At 45.2% G+C, this 27,164-nt stretch overlaps 1 protein-coding gene across 1 annotated transcript in view; it reads left to right on the top strand.

Annotated features, from left to right (window-relative positions):
• Positions 1-9,449: 9,449 nt before the first annotated feature.
• The window catches only part of Tg (thyroglobulin), a 219,550-nt gene continuing 201,835 nt past the window's right edge, over positions 9,450-27,164 (top strand). Inside the window, exons 1-9 of the mRNA XM_046449068.2 lie at positions 9,450-9,815; positions 10,798-10,906; positions 11,972-12,069; positions 13,157-13,360; positions 13,693-13,852; positions 21,392-21,498; positions 21,970-22,113; positions 22,300-22,485; positions 25,853-26,950. Of these exons, the coding sequence (XP_046305024.1) occupies positions 9,749-9,815; positions 10,798-10,906; positions 11,972-12,069; positions 13,157-13,360; positions 13,693-13,852; positions 21,392-21,498; positions 21,970-22,113; positions 22,300-22,485; positions 25,853-26,950 (2,173 nt within the window). The 5' untranslated portion in view covers positions 9,450-9,748. The remainder of the gene's footprint in view (positions 9,816-10,797; positions 10,907-11,971; positions 12,070-13,156; positions 13,361-13,692; positions 13,853-21,391; positions 21,499-21,969; positions 22,114-22,299; positions 22,486-25,852; positions 26,951-27,164) is intronic.

Here is a 27,164-nt window from a genome sequence, read left to right as displayed (position 1 = left end):
AACATTCTCCCTTGTCTGTGTCTCTGTTAAGTGGCATTCTTTCGAGCTTCAGGGACTCTTCGTATGAGTTTCAGTGCTTTGCTGAGCCTTCCTGTGGGATGCTGTGTTGTGCCAAGCTATGGAAGAGGCATATCAGTGAATAATCCTTTCATAGAGTGAAATAGGCTTGAACTTTTTTGCAAGCTTGTCCTCGGATGTTCGCTGGAGATTTACTAGTAGTGTGATCTCTGAGCTTTGGTTTTCCTGTTCATAAAATGGGAATAATACCTAACTTAGAATCTTACTTTGAGAATTAAGTACCTAGAAACTCTTATTAATAAATTTGAATTTGGGTATTCTGGGTGTCCCAGTTCAGAGGCTGGGAATGGATACAGAACTAACAAAATCAGTCTGTAGGCTAATGGAAGCATGAACATTTCCCAGTGACAGTGTAAGAAGCCAAAGAGGCTAAAGAAAGGAAGATAATTAGACTAGGTGGAGAGACTTGGAGAAAAGGATCATGCATGTTAATTAAAATACTGACTTCTCCAAAGGGAGTTTGGAGAGTCTCGAGTCTACTTTTGGTACCTGCTGTCTTTGCCCCCTAAAGAGGAACCAGAAACCTGACCTGTCTTGAGTGCACAATTTATTTATTAGGGAGAGAATCCAAGGAAGAGTAGGGGAGGAAAAATGGGAAGAGGGGAGGAAAAGGCTATAAATATGCATAAGTGAGGACAGTACTGTGGGCTTTAGGCTTTGCTTCTTCCATTTGAAGTTCATCATAAATTTAAACAGTCGCACAGGGTGTGATTCCCAATTTATAAATATTAATATTAAAATCAGTTACATTTTAAAATGTATGCATGCATTAGAATGAATAGTTCTGCTGCTTACCAACTTTTATTTTAAAAACACATGAGCAAGCTCTTAACATTTGAAAATTGTCTGCATATTCTTATTTTTGCTTTTCCATTTTTTCTGCCCATCAGAGCATTATCTTGTATACTTACAGGTCTTAATTCCATCTTTCTCATATTTTTGCACACAAGGAAAAAATGGCACATTGTGATTAAAGTGTGTTTGTTGGCTTCTTAATAGAGTACAAAAATAACAAAGCAAACACTAGCCTCACTGAATAGAGAAGTGGAAAAATCTACAATTAGATTTGAAAATTTCAACCCTTGTTTAGCATACAAAAATCATTAAGGATATAGAATACTTGAACAAAAATGACCACCTAACTTGACTTAATTTACACTTACAGGACATTGCATCCAACAACAAAAAAAGAATATAGATTTTCTTTTTGAGTGTACATGGAACCCTCAAAATGACATATTATATACTAGGCTTTAAAACAAGTCTTGAAAATGTAAAATAATAGAAATTGTGCATATGTCTTCTGACCACAACAGAATTAAACTAGGGATTGATGCTAGAAAGACCCAGAAAAATTCCCAAATGTTTGGAAATATAACAACATACTTTTAAATAACTCATGAGTATAGGGCAAAAAAATCTAAAATTTTGAAAATATTTGAATGAAAATGAAAGTAACATGCTAAGTTTTGTAGAATATAGCTCAGTGTTACAAATTTATAGCTTTAAGAGCTATATTTAAAAAGAAGAAAGGTACGAAATCATGAAGATTACATCTTAGGAAACTAGAAAAATAAAGAACAAATTAAAACCAAATAAGCAGGGAAAGGAAGGGAAATAGTGTGTGCTGAAGCCAGTGAAGTACTAAGTGGACAAACACAAGGCCATGTGTAAACCAAAGAGCTAGTTCTTTGAATGGTAAGATTGATGTCCTGGGCAGACTTAACAAAAACATTAGAATGGAAAAGGGAATATTACGTATCCAACAATTTCTAAAAGATTTTTTTGTGAACAACTATATTTAACAAATTAGAGGCTTAAATACAATGGAAAAATTCTTCAAGGGACAATTACCAAAAGGAGAAATTAAAGACATTGAATTAGTAGTTTTAAAATCATTCCTTGAAGAAAACTCTAGACCTAAATGTGAATTCTATCAAATATTTAAGAAGTAATCATTGGCAGAACATTTAAAAATGAAGAGCATTTAATTTTTGAGACCAACATTGACCTTCAGGAAAAAAGAAAAACATGGCAAGGAAAGAAAATTACAGATCAATTCATTTACTGAATATACACAAAATCCTCAACAAAAATTAGTAAATTGAATCCAGCAATAGGTAGTAAGGATAGTTTAGCCAAGCCCAGTTTAGGTCGTTTTCAGTAATATGAAGTGGATTTAATATTCAGAAAATAATATATCAGTATAAGAATATAAATTTTTGTTAAAAGTATTTCACAAATTCCAACATCCATTCATGATTTAAAATTATCAGAAAAATATAGAAGGAATTAATAGGAATTAATGTGACTTTATAGTTTCTACCAAGAAAGCAGCATAATGGAAAAAAAAAAAAAGAATATTCCCTACAACAAAGAACAAAGCAAGATGGTCCGCTATCACTACTTCTTTCCAGCATTGTACTAGATATTATGACACTGGTCAATGCAGGAAGAAAAAGAAGTTAAAGCCATACAATTGGAATGGAAGAAAAACATTCTCAGGTGACATGTCGTATACCTGGAAAAATCTAAGGAATGCTATCAGAGCTCATAGTTGTGTATATTAGCAAAGAACAATTGAAATCAGAATTAACTAGCAATACCATTTTCCAGGCATGAAAAATGTCGACAGTTGGACAATAAAAAAATGTGTAAGATCAGAGTAAAAAATGCATAAAGATGACAATAAATGAATAGAAAGATATATCAGGACTATGGACTAGAATACTCAACGTTAGTTCTCCCAAAATTGACCTGTGTCATAACAATCCTAATAAAAATTCCAGAAGGCTTTTTCAAATAGAAATTAGCACACTGGTTCTAAAATTTATATGCAAAGACAAAGAACCTAGAATACTTCAGGAGCTTTTGGAAGAACAAAATTGAATATCAGACAATTCCTGATTTAGAGGCTTATTATAAGCCACAGTAATCAAGGCAGTGTAGAAAATGGCACAGAGATTGGGATGTAGATCAATGATACAGAATAGAGTATATAGAAATAGGCCTAAAACCCAACCACTAAATGGGAATCCCTGTTGTTCCATACCTGTGGTGGTGTCCCTGTTTGGGATTTTAGTCATTTAGGACTGCCTTGGTAGCTCACCATTCCAATTTGCATGTGCGATCCAATTACCCCGGTATCATTTGTTGAGAAGGCTTTTTCCCTTGAATTATGTAAGTGCTTTTGTTGAAAATAAGGTAACCATATTACAAGGGTTTATTTCTGCACTTGATACTCTTTTTATATTATTATTATGCTAACATCAAACTGTTTTAATTACTGAAGTTTTATGATATGGTGGGTAGTAGAACTCTTTAAGGTTTTTATAAAAATTGTTTTTGCCAAATCTAGGTTTTTTACATTTCTGTCAAAGATTTCTGAATCAAATTGCCTACTTCTTTTAAAAGCTGCTAAGATTTTGACCAGAATTAAAGCTATATAGATCAATTGCCATCTAAACAATATTGAATAGTCTTATGATCCATGAGCATGATAACTTCCTCCATTTATGACTTTTTTCCTAGCATTATTTAGTAGTTTTCAATGTTCAGATTTTGAACATTGTTGTATTTCTAAATAGTTTAATTTTGAGTAAATTGTAATTGTTTTTTAAAATTTCATTTTCAGACGTTTCATTACTAGAAAGAAAAAAATCGAATTTTTTTTAACATTTTGTCTCCTGTGACATTGCTAAAATTGCTTGCCAGTCATAGAATTTTTGTATGACCCCAATTATTTTCTATATATACAATATTATATTTTCTATTAATAAAGCCACGTTTATTCCTTACTAATGCATACACCTTTATTATTTTTTCATTGCTTTGTTGCAAAGGCAAGGACACCCAGTTCATTGTGAATAAAAGTAGTAAGAGTGGCAGATATCCTTTAATTGTCCCCTTGAGGGAAGATACTTTATCTTACACCAATAAATATATTATCTTTAAGTTTTGGGCATGTGCCTTTTATCAGATTAAAGAAGTTAGGTTCTTAGTTTGTTGAGAGTTTTAATTATGAATGTTGAACTTTATAATTGCATCATTAAGGCTCTGGATTTTGACAAATTTTTTTCTGTTTCTAGTATCATACAGGTAGTCATATAACTTTTTTATCTTTAATACGGTGTATGGCATTATTCTTTTGGGGGGGTTAAACCAATCTTGTACTCTGTCAATAAACTTTGTATTAGTTTAAAAAATTAAAGAAAAAGGAATGAGAAATAATTATCTGTTTTTTAGTTTGAAAAATAATTCAAATTTGAAAAATAATGACAGAGTACAAGATTGAAATTATTACAAACCCACAGACAACTTTGAGTTCCATCCTTGACTCTCCAACCCTCAGAATCAGGCTGATTCCAGAAATTAAGGAGGAACTGAAACCATTAGAAAAATATGCTTCCTTCTTCCAGTCATCACAGAAGCATTGAAATAGTTGGGGGAAAAAAATAAAGAGAAGAAGAGAGTGTTTCTTGGGAGAAGAAATGACATTTTAGAAGGCATGCTGGCAAGATTTCAAGTAATTGAAGTCCCCGATAACTAACCCAAGTGGGAAGTAGAGATACATGAGGAATCAGATTGCTTGGAAGGAGGTATTGGAGAAAGCATCTCTAGTAATGTCTGGATTGTTATGGTTCAGAACAGACTTAGACTTAGAAAGGCTGAACTAGTCTTCCCTCAGATCTTGGCTCTCTGCTGGATTTCTCCATAGAGAGGCAGTATTAGGGACCATTGAGGAGCTAACCACAAATGAATAAGGTGAGGGAGACCATCTTATTAAGAATGGATCACTGTATCCCATGCTTCCAGGTGATCTAGGCAGATGTGAGAAGACTGGACAAGAAGGATCAACACTGTATGTCAAGGTGAGGTAGCCACTTTCTGCAGAGGTAGAGATACAGATGCTACCTACACCCTGCAGGAACAGGTCTAGGAAATTACAGAATGATGAGGCACACTAAAATAAGACCCATTGAAGGGGAGCCAGAAAAAATAAAGTGTGCACATCTGGATTGTTGATCAGTGATGAACACCTTGACAGTGGGGCTCAGGAAGTGGCCCTGGACAAGATAGTCTAATGCTTTGGGCAGTCCCATGGTGTACTGATTTTCTCTCTTCTAATCTGAGAGAAGCAAAACATGTTTTCCAGAAAGAAAAGAATAGAGAAGGGCTCACATACAGCAAACATACCAGACCAAAATGAATCCAAGAAGAAATGAGTTTCTTAAGAAGCTATTAAAATAAAACAAGCTGAGCCTTCCTGAAATCAAAAGAGGAACCACAGTGGAAAATAAAATGTTAGTGCCAATATATATTTATTACATAAAATAAAGTAGCAAAATGAATACTACTCAAGACCTGGAACAATTGAAAACCCCAAGGGAAAGCAAGTGTTTTCAGGAGCATCAGGTTTCTGGTATTCAAGAGTCATGTGGGGCCACACCTTCAAAAACTTAATAAGCTGAAGATGATGCTTCTCTTTAAAAAAAAATTCAGGAAAAAGGAAAAGAATATCCCTAAGGATAATGTTTCCCTAAGAGCTGCAAAAATGTAAGGAGCCAAACAAAGTCCAAGACAGCAGCCAATGTGGGACAGGGCTGTAAATGGCTGCACACTTTAAAGCTAGTGGATGACATATTGCCAAATGCACCCCACCTTCAGCATAGCACATTGGTCACAGAAAGCAGAAATTGAGATGTTGCAGATATTTTTAAGGCAAAGAAATGCACCTTAACCCTAGTGTCTGGGACTACCACCATTTAAAATTCCACATATTTGCAAGAAAAATATTAGGTACTTCTGACATGTCATGTGCTATACTATATGTATGCTTATATTTATTTATGATTACATTATCTAAAGGGGTTAGACACTAATAGCATTACAACTTTATAGATGATGGGGCTAGGGGGGTGAACTGCCAGCTTCTCCAACACCCAATCTGAGATCCCTGAGACCAGCGATCACTCCCTACCACTTTATCTCTATGAGCAGTTCACTTCTTTCATCACTCCCTTTCTGTCTGGAGAACTTTCTGTAGTCATTCTTTGAGGGTAGGTCTTTTGGGGACAGACTTTTATAGGTTTCCTCATCTAAGATTCTTTCATTCCGTCTTCATTCTTAAAGGAAGTGATAGAAGAAGTAAGTTCATAAATGAAGGAACTATTACCATATCATCCTTCTGGTTCTGAGGTTGCTGGCCGGTGTACTCCCTCCTCTCTACCTTTTGGTATCTTCCTGTATCTGTTTATAGATAATGCCCATGGTTTCAGCTATACTTAGTAGGAAGTCATAAAGAAAACTATTTCTGCTCCATCTTTATGGATGAAGAAATTAAATGCCAGGAATTTTTATTACTGTCACCCATCAGAAAGAGAAACATGGTTTTGAGTCACAGGGTATATGGGAGTGGGGGAAGCTATCCATAACAGGAGCATGGAATCCAGCAATATGGCAGCAACTCAGAATAAGGAAGAAAGGACTTCTAAGTGATTCCCTGTCAGGGGTTACAGCTGATGGGTGAATTCAGAAGAGTGGTGTCTGGGGTTTCATTTGGAACCATCTCTTCCTCCATTTTCCAAAAGTTCTATTTCCTAGCAAATCTTCATTAAGTCCTTATTATACATAAAGTCATCATACTAGGGAATGAAGGAGATAAATGTTAGGCCACTGTCCTTGGGGCCAAGGAGAGTAGGAGCTTTCCCTTTGGTGATGGTGAAGGCAGAGCCCGTAATCCATGCAGAGTTGCTGTGAGAGTCTACGCATTTGGGAGCTCTATAGAGTGGGGAGGGCAGCCATGATGGGTTGCTGAGTCACTGTGAGAGGACCCTTTCTCACTGAGGAGGCAATTGGCTTGGTCCTCTAAGCTCCACGCTCTGCTGCTTGGGTGAAGAGAAGCACTCTCCTTGCGGGCATAGGGGGTTCTTGGTGTGGATTCTGAAGGAAGCCCATGGACTCTGGCCCATGTAGTGTTTGTGCTCCTGTCTTCCAGAGGGCTGTGATTTGGAATCAGCTCACAGGCTATTGTCTCTCACCTCCATGGTCCTCTTCATCCTCAGTTCCTTCAGAGTTACTGAGCCCAGAGTCTCTAAAGCACAAAAGCCAGTGGAGCAGAGACAAGGGCCTCACCATATTGATTCCACTCTGTTCCTTCCCAGTGCCAGGCCAGCAAGAGTGACTCAGCACAGAGCCAACCCTAACAGACTTGGTGCATATCTTATTGGGTTGATGGAAAGCATGGTGAGCATTTCACACCTTGAACCATGTTAACTTTTTCTAAGACTCATCTGCCATAGGATCCTTGAAGAGGAGAGATGACAAGGGACCACATGATACCACACTATTTCTATTCCTCTAGTGAGAAGGATGCTGCTAGCTGTCCATAGCATGGGCTGACCTGGGCCAGTACAAAAGGGACAGCAGGGGACTGGGGGAGTTCTTCCTCTCATTCTCTTTTCTAGCAAATGCCAGTACATCTCCCCAAACCATCGTGGCCTGAAATCTTAAGTCTTTGTGTGGGTTGATATCCTTCGTTCTCCCAAGGACAAATTAATGTCTCAGCCCTTGACTCTCCCAAGCCTCCTCCTGAGTCTCCATCCCACAGGATGGTCATTCTTTCTAGGACTGTCCTGCAGCTTGCTAAGAAGCTGCAAGTGTCAGGGCAGGAGCTGCTCTGGTCTAATCCAGAGCTGTGGGGACCTAAAGAAGGCGAGAGAAGTGGGGAAACAGGGAGTGAGGGCAGGATGGAGAGACAATGAGCCCTTGCCTGTAGGCACTTGGAGGTTGACGAGAAGTGAGCAGAGGGAGGGCTCCTCTTGGTGAGCTCACATGCCAAACGGCAGTGTGGGGGCGTTATGCAGGTGGTTTGGGATGTGTTGAACTGGGAATGAATGTGGAGCAGCCACACAGAGTGTACCTGAGCTCAATGATAAGTCCAGCTGGAGACAGAGATACAAAGCAGTGCAACAGCCCTGGGCACCTGGGGTCCCCAGGAAGGGTGGACTTAGCAGGGTTTCCCACCTGGTTTAATCCCACACCTGACGCTCAAGTTGATTTTATTTTCTGTTTTGTATTGAATATAATAGTGATGTCAGTAACTATTTGGAGGCTGAGCCCTGTCCCCAAAATTCATATGTTGAAGTCCCACCCCCAGGACCTCAGAATGTGACTGTCTTTAGAGATAGGGTCCTCAAAGAAGTGACTAAGTTAAAATAGTTTGGAGTGGCCCTTCCAATCTGACTGGTGTTCCCATGAGAAGAGGCACTCAGGACACAGATACGCAGAGAGAAGAGACCCCACGAGGACAGAGGGACAAGCCAAGACGTGATGCTCAGGAGGAGCCAGCCCTGCCATCACTTCAGCCCTGCCATCACCTTCAACTTAGACTTCGGCCTGCAGAAGTTTGAGAAAACCAATGTTTGTGGTGGCATCCTCCGGGTCTGGGATGCTCTGTGTTTCTGTGGTTGCAGCTCGAGCACTGACACATTGGCCGATATTGGACACAGGACATCACATCCTGTATTAAGAACTTTACATATTAACTGTTCAGCAACACAGGGTCCTGACTCAGAGTGCAGGCTACAGCATGACAGCCATGTGGCACCCCAGCCTCTCCCAGGGGAGGGTCACTCCACCTCTAGCCGGCCTTCCGCTCTTCCTGCTTCCTGGGCCAATTCTCCCCCAGATTCTCTCATGACCCTCCCTCTCTTCTCATGGGCCATGTCCTCGGTGAACTTTCTGGGTCATCCAGTGACCTTTGCCCCAGCCTGTCACTGCCCCCTTACCTGCTGGGCTGTTCTGCACATTTATCATTACCTGGCACAATGCCCTTTGCAAAAAAGAGGAAGTGCCAATGAGAGTAAGTGCTAGCGCTGAGTGTCAGGCACTCGCCAGCATGTCGTTTATTCTCTTTCAGGTGCCCAAACAAGTTTGGACACATGGTTACTTTGCTTTCCACTTTGCTGTCTAGAGAAAGAGGACCCATGAGTGTTTCCCAGGTCACACGGATCAGGAGCGAGGAGTGGAAGCTGGAACCCTGTCAGAGCCGCACTGACAGACATGTGCTGTGAAAAAAGGCCAGGTCCTGCTCCCTGGAGGCCAAGAGGAGGAATGGGAACGTGTGGACATGGCTTCCCTCATTCACATTCTTACACCCTATATTAAGGGGAGCAGGATTTTGCCTGTTTTGTTCTCTGCCATAACGTCCTTGCTAGAATAGTACCTTCAAATCTTGGGCTCTAAAAAGAAAATACTGGAGAGAGGAAGGGGGGTAACAGAAGGAAAGGGCAGGTCAGCAGGTGGGAAGGAGACTTGGAGGGGCAGGAGAGGGAGGGGAGGCTTTCCTCCATGGTAGGCATGGTTCTGTCACCACGAAGCTACACAACATTGAGCTACGTGTAAAGTCTTGTGAAGCCACCCCACCCTGTGCCTGCATTGCTGTCTAGACAAGGTTCTCATGCCCCACTGGCCTCTTGAGGGTCTTCCGTGGGTGCGGACGCAGGTGAGAGGGGCTCCTTGTGACCAGCAGAGAAAACAGAGTGAGCTGCTGCCCCTCTGAGAGCCCTTGAGTGCAAGGACCGTGCCAGCCTCAGCTCTATAAAGTGCCCCGGTCAGAGGATGAGGGTGGACAGTGCTCTTCCTCTTCATCCCAGGAAGGGCCAGGAAAATGGCCCTGGTCCTGTGGGTCCTTGGCCTGGTAGGCTCGGCCTGCTCCGTGTCAGCCAACATCTTTGGTGAGTTCTCCAACAGAGTCCATGGAGCAGGGGAGGGGAGGGAGCTTTCCGGCCCCGAGTTGGTTGGCTCCACTCCGCCCAGGGCATTTAAACATGTGCCATCTGATTTAATCCCCACACAGAGGCCGGCTGTGTGCAGATGGAGACACAGAAGTTCAGAGAGGTTACCTGAATGGCCCAAAGTCACAGAGATGTGACTGGTAGAGAGGAGATGGGAAACTAGATCTTCCCAGTTCAATTCTAGCTCTCCTCACCCTACTCTTATGCCAGATTTTTGACACTGGCATTAGATTTTTTATCTCGTTAGTTACTCCACAGTCTATGTCAAGCATTTGCGTATTTGAGAAGTCACTATCAGGCAGTAGAAAAAATAATTTCCCCGAGGAGTGGACTGGACCCCGGTTACATCACTGGGTCAGCCACATGGTGTTTGACTTTGAACTGGTGCCAGCCCTCGGTGCCTTCATTATGAGTACTCAGTAGCACTTCCAGTGATTTGGCTGTGATTCCTGAGTAAGATCCCTCTGTTACAGGAGCTGTCAATGAGGAACAGGCTTGTGGAATCTGTTAGTTCCTCTGCACTCCCCTGTGTGTGGACAGGCTGCCTCTGCAGGGAGTGGCTTGACAAGTTCAGGAACAACTTCCTGTTGGCCTTCTGACCTTAACTCACCAGTGAGAGTGGGGTCCTGGGTTGGGTTTATTCTGGAACTCTTCCTTCCCAGCAGTTAACCTTGGGGCAGGTTACTTTTGATGCGGAGTCTTGGTGCCACATGGTGAGTAGAATGTTATGGGTCACTTCCAGGGGAGTGTGGAGGACCCATGAGCTGATGTCACCCTGGGAAGAGTAGGAGCACTGCCAGTATGCAGCAAGGCCATTATGATTCATGACGATGCTGCTAAAAGCATCTGCACTTCAGGACCTCTCTCTGCTGCTGGAGCCCCGCCTGTACCCTCCTTTCATGAAGTACTTCCCTTTGCTTAGAATACCAGGTGGATGCCCAACCGCTCCGACCCTGTGAGCTGCAGAGGGAAGCAGCCTTTCTGAAGCGGGCGGACCACATCCCCCAGTGCTCAGAAGATGGTGGTTTCCAGTAAGTCTGACTTCATGAGCTCCCACAGAGCATCTTGCACTAACGCACTCACACAGCTGTGCCCTCCAACTCCTCAGTGTGGATGAGATGTGGCCCCATCATTTGGAGGGGGCCTCTTCTCTCTTCTCCAGGACATCTGACCTGGAGAACCCCAATCCAACCCTCACTACTGACCGATCTCTTCTCTCCTTGCCAATATTTTTACTGATTGCTTTACTGATAAGTGTGTGGCCTTTTAATAAAGAGAAGGAGGGAGCTCCTTGGTGCCTCCCCTGCTCCCAGTGTCTGTCCTCACAAGGAACCTGGGTAGCAGGAAGCAGAAGCTAGCTGGCTTTCTGTGTCTAGGTTCGCCTCTGGCCCACCCTGCCTGGCTCTCAGGGCGGCTCTGGGCTGCCATGTTCCAAGTGAACTCCCCTCTGGAAAGGGTCTTGGCCACTGTCCTAACACAGGCATGGGCCCTGGGACTGTCGATGTGTAGTGCAGGGGGGAGCTAGATACCTCTTCTTGCAGATTCCTCTGAATGAGCATGCCACCTGTGTCCCCTCCGCTCTTGCAGTCACGCTGAGTGAGGGGAACTCTGTCTACACAACTGTGTTCTGACACACTCATGTGAGAAACACCCCCAGCGTGGTCTTGCACTCTCTTCACGTGCCTAGCCTCACTTTGTACACTCCCCAGAGTGTGCAGAGATCTGCTAGTCCAGGGCTAGGACCCCTGGGGACTCCAGGAGGCGAGGAAGGAGGAAGAGGGTGCCTCGATTCTGTCGGCAGGCCATATTTAGGTTCCCGGTTCCCGCCTTTCTTTTTCTGGCCACTTGTAGTTTCAGGTCTGCCCCGTCCTCAGGGTTTGGTAGGTGCTCTTCTCTTCTCCTGGGCACCTTCTCTTCCACTGTAGCCACTGTATGAGTCTTGGCTTAGCCATCACTTCCCTGGGAACAACCCATGCCTGGCCTGATCCCACCCAGTGCATCCCCACATAATCAGCTGGCCCCTGGCCCCAGCAGGTGGGACCCAGCCTGTGGCTTTGGGAGCCTATCATAGTGACACCTCCTATGTCTCTCCACAGGACTGTCCAGTGCCAAAATGATGGCCGCTCCTGTTGGTGTGTGGGTGCTGATGGCAGGGAAGTGCCAGGCAGCAGGCGGCAGGGAAGGCCAGAGGCTTGTGAGTGTGGACCGGGCACCCAGGGATCCAGGGCCTTGCCAGGACTCCTGGTGTGCGGAAATCAGCAGCGGACTGGGGGCAGGGGGCAAAAGTCTGCCCCGGGGCTGCTGGTGCCCTGGTTAGAATAAAAGCCCCTGCATCCACACAAGGCCCTGTCTCCTGAGGAGCTCTGTGGAAATCAAATGAGACATCCAAATCACCTGTTCAAAAAGTAGCTGCAAAGGTCCTCCCAGGTGCCAGGAGCTGAGCCTGGTGTCGAGGGAGCAAGAGTGAGAGACAACAGGTGCCCTGAAGCCATACAGTACAGGGAGCGTGTCTCAGAGGGAGCATGGCTCTAGGCTTTGGGACTTGGGCAAATGCTGTGTAGTAAAAACGATTGCTATGGCAAATAGTCGAGGTTGTTTGAAGCCAATCACCTTAGAAAGTGAAGTGGGGCCTGAGAAAGCCCCATAGCCACGTGACACTAGAGCCCCAAGCTGAGCCATTAACCCCTGCAGAACAGCTTTCTCAGGCTCCACTTCACTTTCTAATGTCAGTGGGCTGGCTCCTCGCAGTCAGGTGGCATGACCTTGGCTGGGCTGCAAGCCTTCACTGAGCTCCAGCCCCTCACTGCAGCATGAATATCCATTCTGCCTTCTGGTGATGTGAGGATTGAACACAAGCATTTAGTAGGGATTCAACAGGGGGATGGTGGTTGGCCTCAGTTGCTCTCCCTCAGGGACCTGGAGGAAGGCCTTTCAAATCTGTAGATTTGGAATGCGAGGCACAGAGTGGTGGAGTAGCTTCCCAAGGTCACACAGCTAGCCATGATGAAATCCACATCCAGACAAGCTCTGTTAACAGCTGGCTTGAATCTCCCCTGCATTGCCAAGGCCAGGGAGCATGCACTTGATCCCTGTGGTTCTAGTGAGGTCTTCCCTGCTCTGACTCAGATCACAGGATGCTAGAACCCTCTGAATGAGGGTCCTGGGGTTGCTGTCTCCCTCTCAGCTGTGTCCCTTGGGGAGGGAGCAGCCATCTCCATGGCCTTGGCCCTGGACAGATGAGTGCCCTGCAACACTGCTCTGAGGCTGTTCTTGTCCCCTAGGTCTGTCCTTCTGCCAGCTGCACAAGCAGCAAATCTTGCTGAGCGGCTACCTCAACAGCACGGCCACATCCTACCTCCCTCAGTGTCGAGACTCAGGGGACTACTCGCCTGTGCAGTGTGACCTGCAGCAGGTGCAGTGCTGGTGCGTGGACGCAGAGGGCATGGAGGTTTACGGCACCCGGCAACTGGGGAGGCCAACACGATGTAAGTCTCAGGGGGCATCAGCACCCCCAGGGGTGGGGGCAGTTTTCCTCACTGTAAACCAAGCCCTTCAGGTCTGACAAAATGGGCAGAGAACCAGGTCCTAAGAAAAGGAAAGCGTGACGAAGGCAGATTTTATTCCAATACTTCACTTCATGCGCTCTGAAGCAGAAGTGGGATTCCAATGAGTGCATGTGAGTCTCCTGGTGCGGGTCTTAGTCACTGTCGGGGTCCTACCTGTCACACAGGCAGGATCAGCACACGCATCTCAACTGCAGAAACACACGCACCTCCCCGTCTGCAGGAACTTGACATTTTTTCCTGAAAATGTTTAGGTCCAAGGAGCTGTGAGATAAGGAACCGTCGTCTTCTCCATGGGGTGGGAGACAAGTCACCACCCCAGTGTTCTGCAGATGGAGAGTTTATGCCCGTCCAGTGCAAATTTGTCAACACCACGGACATGATGATTTTCGATTTGGTCCATAGCTACAACAGGTAAGGGCAGCCATCCCTTGGGGTCCACTCATCACCAGACCCTTGCTGGATGAAGCTCATACTCACATTGGGAGCTGGTGGGCCCATATGTCACACACCCAGCCTGGTAAGGAGTGAAGAACTGCCTACAGCTACAGCATTTTTAAGCAAGCTGGCAATTGCAATTAAAAAAAATATATATGTGTATATATATATATATATATATATATATCCTATATATATATATATACACATATATAGTATAATTTATAATTGCAATTATAAAATATATATGTATATATATTTATTTATATGTGTGTGTGTGTGTGTATTTCTTCTGGCCCAGCCAGCCTGTAAAAATTACAATACCAAAATGTGGGACACATGTACTAAGTGCCTGCTACATTACTTTCATTGTAGCAGAAAATGGGGGAAACAAAACCGATCATTAAAAAGTAGATGGCTGAAAAAATGTATATATGCCATAAATATTTCAGCAGACATTCAGAAGAGTGTGTTAGAGCTGGGACAGTCAACTTGGAGGGGCTTCCGTCTCTATCAGATTATGTGACAAAAGTTTTAAAATCCAAGTAATATAGCATGATTCGATTTTTAAGAAGGAAACAAGCAAAAAGATCCTCTGTATGTGCTTATATAATTATGCTAGTGTCTGCGTAGGTCTGCAGGGATAGAGATTTGAATAAGCACACTCCACATTGTTAACATTGGCCACTTAGATAGTCAGGGCTGCTCTTGAGAAGGGGTTGGGGGTGGGCAGAAGGAGGGTCAGCAGAAAAAGACAAAAGAAAACATGTTTAAAAACATGGATATAACTATGTTTATGGGTTTTTGTGAAGAATGCTTATGTATGCACTTATGAATTTTTTAATTAATTTTTTTTATTACTGGAAATTTAACCCAGGGGCACTTTACCACCGAGTTACATCCCCAGTACTTTATTTATTTATTTTATTTTGAAACAAGGTCTTGCTAGGTTGCTGATACTGGCTTTGAATTTGCTATCCTCCTGCCTCAGCCTCCCAAGTCAGTGGTATTACAGGCATGCTCCTCCTGTGCCCATGGGAATAACTTTAATGATTTAAATAACAAATATAGAGTGATAGTTGCTTTATAAATCTGGATAGCCAAGAAACTTCTGGCTATTCAACATGGGCACCTCAGATCACAGGATGCTAGAACTCTTAAAGATGCCTGTAGACTTCAGATGGAATGGAAGTGTATAGAGTAAAGTACTAATCTGTGAACACTGGCAGGAATTCTGCTGGTGAGCTGGGGCCTTCATGTGGCTGGCCTCCTAAAACGCATTTCCCTCCCTGAGTGAGGGGAAATTCTCACAGGCTGTGCCAGAGAGGCATCACAGAGTAGCAACCTGTGTTGGTCCCATGGATGGGCTTTGTTTGAGATGCATAACAGTGTAAAAATCGGGACTTTTTAGTAGATTATACCCTAAGTTTTCATTTTTATAGGTAAAAGTGTAGTTCAGAATTGACAATTTCATATGTTTAACCTAAAGCCTAAACTTTCAAATTTTTGGTTCTAAAGAACCAGGGCGGGGGGCTACTTGCTTTTCCAAGTGGCAACCAGATGCTGGGCCTGAGCCACCCTCCTGGGATCAAAGCTCACCCTCTGCTTCAGGGTCCCTCTGAGCTTTTCTTCCACACTCCTGCCAACTCCATCCATTTGCCTCACTCTTTGGTCCTGTAGCTTTTGCCTTCAGGGCCTGCATTCCGTCTCTGCCACTGCATAGCAGGGTGTCTTGGTGTTCCCATCTGTGAAACGGAGGGCAATCCCTGCTCATTAGTCCACAGTGAAGATATGACGACAAACCACTCATGAACCATTGGGGACTGACAAAATTGTAGACTATCATTCATCTGTAGGGAATTCTCATGCATCACCCAGTTTCACACATGTAGCCTGGATTTCCCCACCCAGCAACTAGAGAATAGTCTGCCTGTGAGCACGTAGGAAGCTCAAATGGCCTAATTACCCAACACTCATAGATGCAACCAGTGCATCCTCAATTCACATCATTGCTCACTATATCCAGGGAATTTTTCATCTTTTATCTACTGTTATACTCATGGACATGATTGTGTAATCAGAGTCTCCAGAATGCAAACAAGGAATCTGAAACAGAAGGAACTCAGGAAGCATAATGATTGTGTTCCAGAGCTGTCTGTCTCCTTTAATCCATGAATTCTAGTAGAATCTGTCTCCCCTCCCCACCCCACCCCCTGGCATGTAGCAGAGTCTTGCACACAGCAGGTCCACAGTAAATGCTTACCGAACAGGAAGATGCACCAAGGAACTGCACACGCAGGTGCCCTGTTAAGGTGATGAACAATTCACAGCTACTTCCACAAGAGGGCAGTGTAGTTCAATGCAAAATTGAGAATGAAGCATCTGTTGGTAAACAGGCAAAAAAAAAGTTTCATCCGGAAATGAGCTCCTTCCTTTCTGGTATGGAAGTATGTCTCAGAGAAAGTTCTGGTTTAGGAAGATCACGGGAAGGGTTGGCGGTTTGTTACTGCAAGCCCAGCAGGAATCAGGAATTCTCTGATCCTTACGTAGACCTGGCCAGTCCCAGGCTTAGTGACTTTTTGGGGAGAGTGGAAGGAGCCCAGGAGGCCACCCAAGAGTAAGCTTAACACCTGGGTTGCCAAACAAAACACAGGATGGCCAGTTACAGATGGATTTCAGATAGACAAAGGGTGATTTTTTAAGCCTGGAGTTTGAAAAGAATGCCCAGGGTGAGGGAAGAGCAGAGTGGGTGCTAGGAGACAACTCTGACTTGAGACGCCACGGCAGTAGCCAGGCATGTGGTGGGAGCCCACTGTCTGCAGCAGGTGATGGAGTGGGTGATGGGAGATGAGCAGGACTGGAGAACCATTTACCAGGTGGAATCTGAAAACTGTCTTGAAGAAACAGATAGGGAAGTGAGGGAGGGGAGAGTCAGGGATTACTTCCTTGTCTGTTTTCCATGAGAATGCGTTTGGAAAGGAAAGTCACAATTTGACTTTCTGAAGGGATTTCCTCGAGGAATTTAAATGGAGATGTGGCGTCAGGCAAATCAATAACTAAGGTTACTCAGACCTCTTAGCAACATGCCTCTCCTCAAATGCCATCCTAACAGTCCGGTGAAAGAGGGAAGGTACATCTTAATATGTGCCAAATTGGAATATGGAAAAGACCACATGGAGATATCTTGTCAGATGATTCCTCTTATACCTTCACAGGAGCTCTCTGTGGTGCTTGGTCATACTCAGGCACTGTGCTCGGCCGTGGACCCTCTCTTAAGGAGCACCCACTGGAGTGCAGGACAGAGTCAAACGTGTTGCTAATTTAATTGGTGGTTAGGTTTCTGGAGGAAGCACCAGAGAGAGGAGGCAGAGAATCTGAATATGGGTTGTTGCTGCCTGAGCCCAGAGGCATGAATCCTGCTTTGCAAATGGCCTGACTGGATGTCTTGGGGGTACTAGCATCGCGATTCCACTGAGCTTTATTAAGTCTGGGTTGGCCACAATTTGAGCATGAACTCAGCAATGCCATCACCTGCTTCTCTTCTAGAATTTTCTTTTTGAGGATTCTTCTATGATCACCCTGAGATGATCAACAAAACGCAAGCAACCTTTTCCACTAGATGCAATGCGTATTACTCTGCATTGATTTTATCTTTTTTCCTTCTTCACATATGCCCAGAACAGGATAAAAGCAGAAACTAGAGGAAATTGTGAGGAGGGCAGAGTAAGGGTAAAAAATAAGAATAGGTCAAGGTGCTGGTTAGGTGGCACATGCCTGTAATCTCAGCACCTCAGAAGGCTGAGGCATGAGGAGAGCAAGTTCAAGGCCAGCTTCAGCATCTTAGTGAGGCCCTGAGCAACTTAGCAAGACCCTGTCTCAAAATAAAAAATAAAAAGGGCTGGGAATGTGACTCAGTGGTAAATCCCCTCTGGGTTCTATTTTCAGTATCCCTCCCCACAAAAAGAATAAGTCAGGGCAAAGATTGGTAATTGGTTTGCTCATATCAATCATTCTGTAAAGTGATGACAAGTGTGAGAGGTTTCATATTTGTCTCTGAACGCTCTATTTCCAGAGAAAAGATGTTATTCAGTTTCTACCAGATGAAAAGAAGCCCATTTCACAGGAGAACACAATGTCTTTCTCCTATTGAGGAGGACACATTGGTCCTTGGGTCCTCACAAAGGTCCTCACAACATGCCATATGCCACATGGGGCTATATGACCTGACAATATCCTGGTACCAATGAGCAGTGAAACCTCTGGTTTCCTAAGGCCAGTGCCCATGAGAAGCAGCAGAGACCATATTTCCATGCAATGTATTTCAGAGACACTGCTGCTGGTCCTCAGCATTCTCCACTGTACTTGCATCTCTGTCTGACTGCCAACATCTGTGTTTTCTCCTCTGCCCACACTGGTCTGTCTTCTACCAGAAGTTGGAGGCATTTTAATAATCTTTCTGGACACATTCTCCGTTTTTCCTTCTCTCCTAGTTGAGTCGCCCTTCTGGGCTGTAGAATCCCACTCAAACCCACCACCTCTAGCAGTATTCTTTGGCCAAACCTAGCTGACCTCAGTATATGGATGGAGCCAGGGCTGTCTTCTTTATCAGGTCTTTCAGTTCTGTTTCAGAAGTCTGAATTTCCTTGGTTGAAATGGGATATAAAATCTGATGAGAGGTTGAAAGCATAGCAGAAAACTTCCTGCCCTGGTGACAGCAAGTCACCAATGACAATAGCAGAAGCAATGACAAAAACAATCTTGATAGGGCAAATTATTATGCTGGAGGTGGAGTCCAAAATTCATAGATAGTAGCATCATTTAAAAAAATTATCCACAAAAATCAGGTTGTAGTAGATTGGATTGTAGGAACACAAGAACTTGGAATGATCTGGAGCTTAGACTCACCGTTGGTGGCAGGTTAGGCCTCCAACATGTTGCATTTAAGCATAGTCTCACCATCTGGCCACCCTCTGTGTTGAAAGGGCACTGGAAGTGACCTCAGCTCGGTGAGCTTGGCTTGACTACCTCACCACTCTGAATTCCTGATTTCTCATTTGTGAAATGGAGATGTTATAAAAGGACTCTTGTGAGAATTAAATGAGATAAAAATGGTGAGGGCTTGGCATCAGTATCTGATTGTTCAATATTTGTCATTTTTGAAGAGTGATAAACAGCAATCATCACGTGTGGGTAGGCCAGGACAGGAATTTGGTATGTCCCGCTTCAGGTCCTTAGCTCTTCTCACTAGGTACAGAATTGGGAAGAAGGGATTAAAGATGACAGCACAGAACATCTGTCCCAGGGGTGAGAAAAGACAGCCCTAGTGACTCAGGCGATCTAACCCTAGAGCAATCTTCCCGGGAGGATAGGATGAGCCTTCCTCCAGCGAAGCCAGGGCACCCTCCAGATTGCAGGCAGAGATACCAGAACGCGAGGTCCACACCACGAGCACAATAAGTGCAGGCAGTTTGTAGGAGCATGCCTGCTAGGAAGGAGGGGTTTTGACCATAACACGGCTGAGTGAAATGACGAAGACCCTGGAGGCCATGTCTTTCCTGGGCAAAGAGGCCAAAGTGGGCCTCTGGGTCGCATCAGGAGAGCATAACCTAAGAGTGATATGAAGTCCCTGCACTTCATGCTGGAATAAAGCCTCCAGGTAACTGGTCAATGTACATATCCAACACATGTATCTTCAACATCTGTTAGATGCCAGGTGACACGAGGTGTTGGGAATGCGGAGGAGACTATCAGAACACACCCATGTACCTTGCCGTTTAAGAGGGTGGAGCCAGGTACAGCCAAGCGCACAGTAAGTGACACCATAAGAACAGGGTGAGCACACCAGTTCCCACCTCTAGACCAAGATGGCGACACACACCTCACTCTCTTTATCTCTAGAATGGTATAAAAATCATACCTCCTTCCTTTTAAAAGCATTAAATGGATTAAATGAGTCAATATATACTAGATATTTTACAGACTGTGTTTTGCAAACTAGTGCTCAATAAATAGAAACAATTCTTATACCATTGTTAGTACTTTTAGAACTGAATTTCTTCAGTTTCCAAAAAACAAACGTTTTTCTTATGTGCTTCCTATCAGTGGCAACTGGGTAAAGTAATTTTTGAAACACTCTTATGGTAACATTCTTTTTTTATATAATCCACAGACACACAATAACAAACCAACAGCATGAAAAAATCCATAATCTTGCAGTGTTTACAAAGCTTTTGTTTTGCACATTTATTTCCATTTAAATTAGTTAATCCTCATTGCACCCACATGTCCAGAATCTGGGCAGCTGCACACATCATGCAATGTCTTGCAGTACCAGTTTCCATAGTGGTTGCTGCGGTGGGTGCACGCCATCTTATACGCACTGCAGCCTTTCTACATACGCTGTCATGTCCACTTTTAGCTAGAGTTCTATGTAGCTTCCTCATCTCTGGTATTTGGTTCCGTTTAGGAGATTGACTATGCTTCTTTAATTTTTTTCCCCATCACTGACCATCTGTTAGTGCTGAGAGCTCTTACTGTGTGAATTTACTGCGTGGGGTCCAATCCCCAACACAGGTAGCAATCATGATGAGGCCCCAGGTGTTAGTTATATAGGGATTGGAAAAAAATGTATTGATATTGTGTAAAGATGAAAAATTCCTCTCTGGTCACTAAAACATTGCCTCTGGGAAGAAATCTTCAATCTGGCTTTCTATACTTTAGATTCCTATTAGTTCTAGAATGGGGACCCAGCTGATGAGCTTCTTGTAGCAATTGACAGGGTACACATGACTAACGCTGACTTTTCCTCAACTTAAGGAAAGAGATGGTGCCCTTGTTTGTGACATCACATTGATTTTGTGTTTATTTTTCAATATTTATTTTTTAGTTGTTGGTAGACACACCATATATTTATTTTATATTTATGTGGTGCTGAGGATCGAACCCAGTGCCTCACTCATGCTAGGCATGCACTCTACCACTGAGCCACAACCCCAGCCCGATTTTGTGTGTGCGTGTGTGTGTGTTTAAATAAGAAATGAAAATTTTCTTCTTAAAGATCTCCTATGAGAGAATTTTTTTCAAACTCTTGAAAAGTTGTAAAGATCCTTGAAATCATTTGATCTCACAACATTATATCATCTACAGTGTACTACATTTGCAAAGCAAACTTGGTTTTTTGTCTCTAGAGTTACATGCTCACAGAAGAGCCAGTTAAATACAATGTTCACTCCCTGGTTTCCACCGGGCCCTGAGAGCTGTGTTCATGGACATAAAAAACGCTAATGGGTAGAGACAGCTCAGCCCAGTTTTCCTTTACCAGGTCCAGCTTTGCTCTCAAGGGTAGACAGATTGGGAAAGAAATGCACTCACTGAAGGTGCAGAGTGAGTGGCTTGTGAGCTACGGTACACATTCCTTCTCTGAGGGAGAGGAGGTGGCCACATCTCTTTGGATGGGGGCAGCTGGAGCTGCTTCCCTCCTATGAAGTGGTGACCATGAATCCCATTCTCCCTCAGGTTTCCAGATGCATTTGTGACCTTCAGTTCCTTCCGGAGCAGGTTCCCTGAGGTGTCTGGGTACTGTTACTGTGCTGACAGCCAAGGGCGGGAACTGGCAGAGACAGGTGAGGGAGCCCCCTCAGGCCCCCTGAAGGGGAGTGGGATTCCATGATGGAGAATCATCATGACAAGTAAAGCAGAAACCGTGATGCCTGCCTGTTCCCCTGCCAGGCTGCTGCGGGTGTGGTGGGGCAGTGGCCTTTGCAAACATTTCCCTGTAGTACACTGAATGCAGCTGCTGCTAGCCCCCAGAGCACCCCCATTTGTACTAAAGGGGAGAATACAGCTCTGTGCTTGGTGAGCCACCACAGGATGGACTTCCACTGCTCATTCTCTAAGCAGATGCTTTGTGCAGTGAGCAACCTGCCCAACTACACAGGCAGCCCCGATTTTGGAAATTATTAAAGTATTGTTCAGAACCAATGCATGATGCTGCTGGTAAAGGCTCTGTCCCTTTGGATATCTGTTAACCCAAAGAGGTCAGGGCTTTGTTTCTGAATGAGTCCCTCCCTGAAATACTGGCTGCCTTTGCTTAGGTTTGGAGTTGTTACTGGATGAAATTTACGACACCATTTTTGCTGGCCTGGACCTGCCTTCCACCTTTGCTGAAACCACCCTGTACCGGATATTGCAGAGACGGTTCCTCGCAGTTCGGCTAGTCACCTCTGGCAGATTCCGATGTAAGTACAGAGCGGTGTGTTTCTGCTAGAGGGAACAGGCTGGGTTTAGGACTGCTGCAGTCTGCACGGCTGCACCTCCACTTGAGTAAGGGCAGGGGTGTAAGAATTCACAGTACCAGAGAGCAGTGCCTGCTGTGGGCGCACAGGCCTTGTTCCTCTCTCCTTTACCGCACCCATCTCTTCTAGGCCCCACCAAATGTGAAGTGGAGCGGTTTGCAGCAACCAGCTTTGGCCACCCCCATGTTCCAAGCTGCCGCCGCAATGGAGAGTACCGGGCAGTACAGTGCCAGATGGAAGGGCCGTGCTGGTGTGTGGATGCCCGGGGGAAGGAGATCCCTGGGACTCGGCAGCAAGGGGAGCTGCCATCTTGCGGTGGGTCTCCTCTCCTGGGGTGGGGGCCTGTCCTCCTCTGACCTTCTCAGGTTCCATCCACTGTTTCTGGGGACTGTCCTCTCTCCAGCCCATTGGTTAACTGCCTCCCGAGTGCCCTGCTGGCCCTTTGAGCTCCGTGTGCCTGAAATGGGGTTTGTTGCCATAAACTTTCAACAGGGTCTCATCTTGTGTCCGACCTCGAGAGCTCAGGGGATATCCAGGGCTCAGCGGTGCCAGGGGGGAAGGGTGTCCGGGAGCTGAGGGAGCATAAAGGGGGACGTCTGCCAGCGCTGTGCCGCGGGTGTGAGGAGGTGGCGCCTGGGAAGGGATCTGGACGGGGTGTCCCTGGATCCTGAAGGAGGACAGGGTCTCCATAGAGAGAGCAAGAGAAGGCATGACGGGCATGAAGCGCAGGCATGGCTCTGCTGAGGGACACTGCGCCAGAAAGAAGGGTAGCGAAGGTACCTGGAGTCTGACCAGGACCTGCTGGGCCCTCTAAGACTTGGGAAAGCCCAGGCACAAGACAAGGGGTTCTTACATAACAGGGCTCCGGCCTTCATGCTGGAGGTCAGGGGAGATCGAGGCTCCAAGCTGGAGAGGCCTTGATGGGCTTTGTGTGTAAGCCGGTCACCCCAAAAGGTTAGAGCAGAGACTGAAGGGCACAATGGACTGGAGGCCAGGGGCCAATCACAAGTTCACTGTGGTGTCCTGGAGAGAGAGGTGAGGACTTCAACCCTGAGCTTATGATAAGAAGTCGTCACAACCTGGGCAGCTTAGAACGACCACAGTGCATCATCTCACAGTTCTGGTGACTGGAAGTCCAAATCATGGGGTCAGTAGGGCCACACTCTCTCTAGGGGCTCTACAGGGGGGTCTCCCCTGCCTTACCCAAGCTCATAGTGGTCACCAGAAACCCTTGGCATTCCTCGGCTGGGCTGGCATAATTCCAGTCTTTGCCTGCATTGTCACGTGCTGTCTTCCCTCTGTGTTGGTGTCTTGTCTCTTTTCTTCAAACAAGAACATCCGTCACGTTGCATTAAAGGACCCCCCCCCCAGTCCAATATGACTTGATCTTACTTAACCAATTATATCTACAATGACACTTTGCCAAATAGGAATGGATTTTATAACTCTGGAAAGAATTTTGAGGGACACTATTCAATTCAGTATAGAGACCAAATATGAAAGTAGAAGGAATTATTATGGTTTGAGTATAAAATGTCCCCCAAAATTTACACATTGAAGATTTGGTTCCCAATGCAGCAATGTTCAGAGATGGGGCATCTGGGAAGTGTTTGGGCCAGGAGGGCTCTGACCTCGTCATTGGATTAATTCACTGATGGGTTAATAACTGAAGAGACTATTGGGAACTATAGGAGGTGGGGCCTACTTGGAGGGAGTGTATCCTTGAGGGCATGCCCTTGGGGACTATATCTTGTCCTTAGCCCCCTCGTCTGTCTCCCTGCTTCATGCTGTTGTGAAGTGAACAACTTTGCTCAGCCATGTCCCTCTGCTGTAAGGCTCTGTCTTACCATAGGCCCAGGATAATGCAACCAGCTGACCATACACTGAAACATGAGTCAAAATAAATCTTTCCTGTTTTTTTTTCTTTTTAAATTTTTTAGTTGTAGTTGGACACAATACCTTTGTTTTATTTATTTGTTTTTGTGTGGAGCTGAGGATGGAACCCAGGGTCCCTTACACACTAGGCGAAGGCTCCACCACTGAGCCCCAGCCCCAGCCCAGGACTTTTGTCACAGTAACGGAAAGCTGACCAACACAGGAGGGAAGGCTATGAACTTGAGAACTCTCACTCGGCATTCCAGCAAGAGGGTGTTCCCTCTTCCCAGTGAGATCTTGCTGATGGGGTCAGGGAGGAGCTCTCACGGCTTTCAGGAAGACTAGGGCTTCAGGAAGACTTGAAACAGGGACAGAGGAATGGACGTCTTTGGGTAACTTCAACATGGACACCTTAACATTTATTCAGGAGTTCCTGTTAAATCCTTCAATCTCTCCAACTTAACACTTTGAGTATTCTGCATGGTGTTTACTTGTATTCTATTTGCGGAGTGTCAGGATGTCAAGAAAGAGGATTTTGAGGTTCTGATTTGGAAGTATTTAAAATCATCTCTCAGTTCTGTTGAAACCTGGAGAATGTTATGCCTTCCACTTTCGAGTGGAGGTGAAGAATTGGCTTTTCAAATGAAAGACAATAACCCTATCTAGTGAACAGATGAGTCACAGTGGGGCACACATCTTTACCTTTTCTCTTGGGTGTGTCAGTGCTCTTGCTGTGGAAACAAATGCCACATGGAAACACCTGGATTTCTTTGCCTTGGCAACACCCCTAACAAATGCACAGCAGGGTTAAGCTCCAGTTGTAAGTGCTGAGGCACAGCAGTGGACTTTACCTCCCCCTGCCTCCCTGAAGGAGCCCAAAGGAAGCCCGGGCCTTGTCGAGGGGTATGCTGATGCTCTTAGGCTGCCGGTCTTTCCCGACTTCAACACATATTCCAGTTCTTTCTCTGCTGCTTGGATACACAGGGAAATTGTCTGACTCTCTTTTCTGACATCTGTGTGAATTGAGAGGAAAAAAATTATTTTAAAAAGTTGAGGGTGGGGTAAGTTGTTTAAAAAGCCCCCCCCCCAAGATTTATGGTTTCATTGGCTTATTGAACTTGCTAATCTATCTACTTATGTGACTGAGATTGCCACTTAGCATTTGAATTTTGCATTTCTTTCCTCATGGTGATTATTATCAGCCCAGGCTGTTTGGATAGAATGGCCTGGCCATGAGTGAGGTAACTGAGTTAAATATCTGCTTATTAGTAATCTCAAGGAAAGATCAAGAAGCCCAGAGGAAGTGTCAAGTGTGTCTGTTGGGTGGGTATTATAGTATAGAATGGAAAAATTACATTTCCTATGATTTTAATATTACATATTACAATATAGGGAAATATTCCCATCTAAGAATATGTGCTAAGACCCTATTCTAAATAAGGTCACATTCTCAGGATCTAGGTACATATGAATACCTTTGGGCGGGGGGAACCATTCAACCCCGTACTGTTAGCAGATGTGGTCAGAGTCTCAGGAACAGCCCCGCATCTCTGAGACTTGCTTTAGAAAAGAATGGACCCCTAGGGAAGGCCGGGAGAGTGATAGTGTAGCCTGGAAGTCACTCCCCCAAATGGCCACAAGTAGACGGCTCAGAGTGGAAGAAAAAAGTCAAAGGACAAAGAGAAGAAAGTGGTCCAAAATACAGGTGTTCTGGGTTGAATTCTCGGCATCTGACCTCCAGAAAAGCCTGAGGGCTCTCTCGGGGTGTGATGCTGAAACCGCATCTCTGCTTCTGTGTCTCCTGCAGCTGAAGACCAGTCTTGTGCCTCAGGAAGGCGGCAGGCCTTGACCAGGCTCTACTTTGGGACCTCAGGCTACTTCAGCCAGCAGGACTTGTTCTCTGCTCCCGGGAAAAGGCGGGTCTCTCAGAGAGGAACCAGTTCAGCCACATCCTGTCCCCCCATGATCAAGGAGCTGCTGGTTGACTCTGGGCTCCTGCGCCCAGTGGCACAGGGGCAGGATCCACAGTTCTCTCCATCCGAGGGTCTACTCAAAGAAGCCATGAGGGCCATTTTTCCCTCCCGGGAGCTGGCTCGTCTTGCCCTTCAGTTTACCACCAACCCAAAGCGACTCCAGCAAAACCTTTTTGGAGGGAAATTTTTGGTAAATGCTGGCCAGTTTAACTTGTCTGGAGCCGTTGGCATGAGAGGAACATTTAACTTCAGTCAATTTTTCCAGCAACTTGGTCTCTCAGGCTTCCAGAATGGAGGGGGACCAATAGACCTAGCCAAGCCGCCCTCTGTGGGATTGGATTCAAATTCTACCACAGGGACTCTTAGTGCCTCTAAGGACACTGCTATGAATAAGCCACTTGTGGGCAGCTTTGGATTTGAAGTCAATTTGCAAGAGAACCAAAAGGCCTTAAAATTCCTTGCTTCTCTCCTGGAGCTTCCAGAATTCCTTGTCTTCCTGCAGCATGCCATCTCCGTACCAGAAGATGTGGCGGGGGATCTAGGTGACGTGATGGAAATGGCTCTCAGCTCCCAGGCCTGTGAGCAGACCCCTGGCAGGCTTTTTGTCCCCTCGTGCACACCTGAAGGAAGCTATGAGGATGTCCAGTGCTTTGCTGGAGAGTGCTGGTGTGTGGATGCCCGGGGCAAAGAATTTCCTGGCTCCAGATTCCAAGGTGGACGACCGAGGTGCCCCACAGAGTGTGAGAAGCAAAAGGCTCGCATGCAAAGCCTCATGGGCAGCCAGCCTGCTGGCTCCAGCTTGTTTGTCCCTTCTTGTACTAGTGAGGGACACTTCCTGCCTGTCCAATGCTTCAATTCCGAGTGCTACTGTGTGAATGCTGAGGGTCAGGCTATTCCTGGGACTCAAAGTATAATTGGCGAGCCCAAGCAATGTAAGTCTGTGGAGTCCTTCTTTGGGTCCCCAAACCCAGTGCAGTGCAGAAACATGAATTTGCTTATGTGAAAGGGCAGATTGAATGAAGAGCAAAATTAGGGACTTAAATTAGTAATTATCCAGGAAAGAATGATGATATTAAGCAGTCTAAGGAATGAAGTGTCTTCAAAGAACTGACACATAAGTTTCCGTAGTGCTGTCACCAGCGGGTC

The sequence above is a fragment of the Marmota monax genome, unplaced genomic scaffold (assembly GCF_021218885.2).
Source record: "Marmota monax isolate L192 unplaced genomic scaffold, Marmota_monax_Labrador192_F-V1.1 WCK01_AAM20220418_F8-fsc00073, whole genome shotgun sequence".
NCBI lineage: Eukaryota > Metazoa > Chordata > Mammalia > Rodentia > Sciuridae > Marmota > Marmota monax.
The sequence above is the reverse complement of the archived record's forward strand: the minus strand, read 5'-3'. Positions and strand labels throughout refer to the sequence as shown.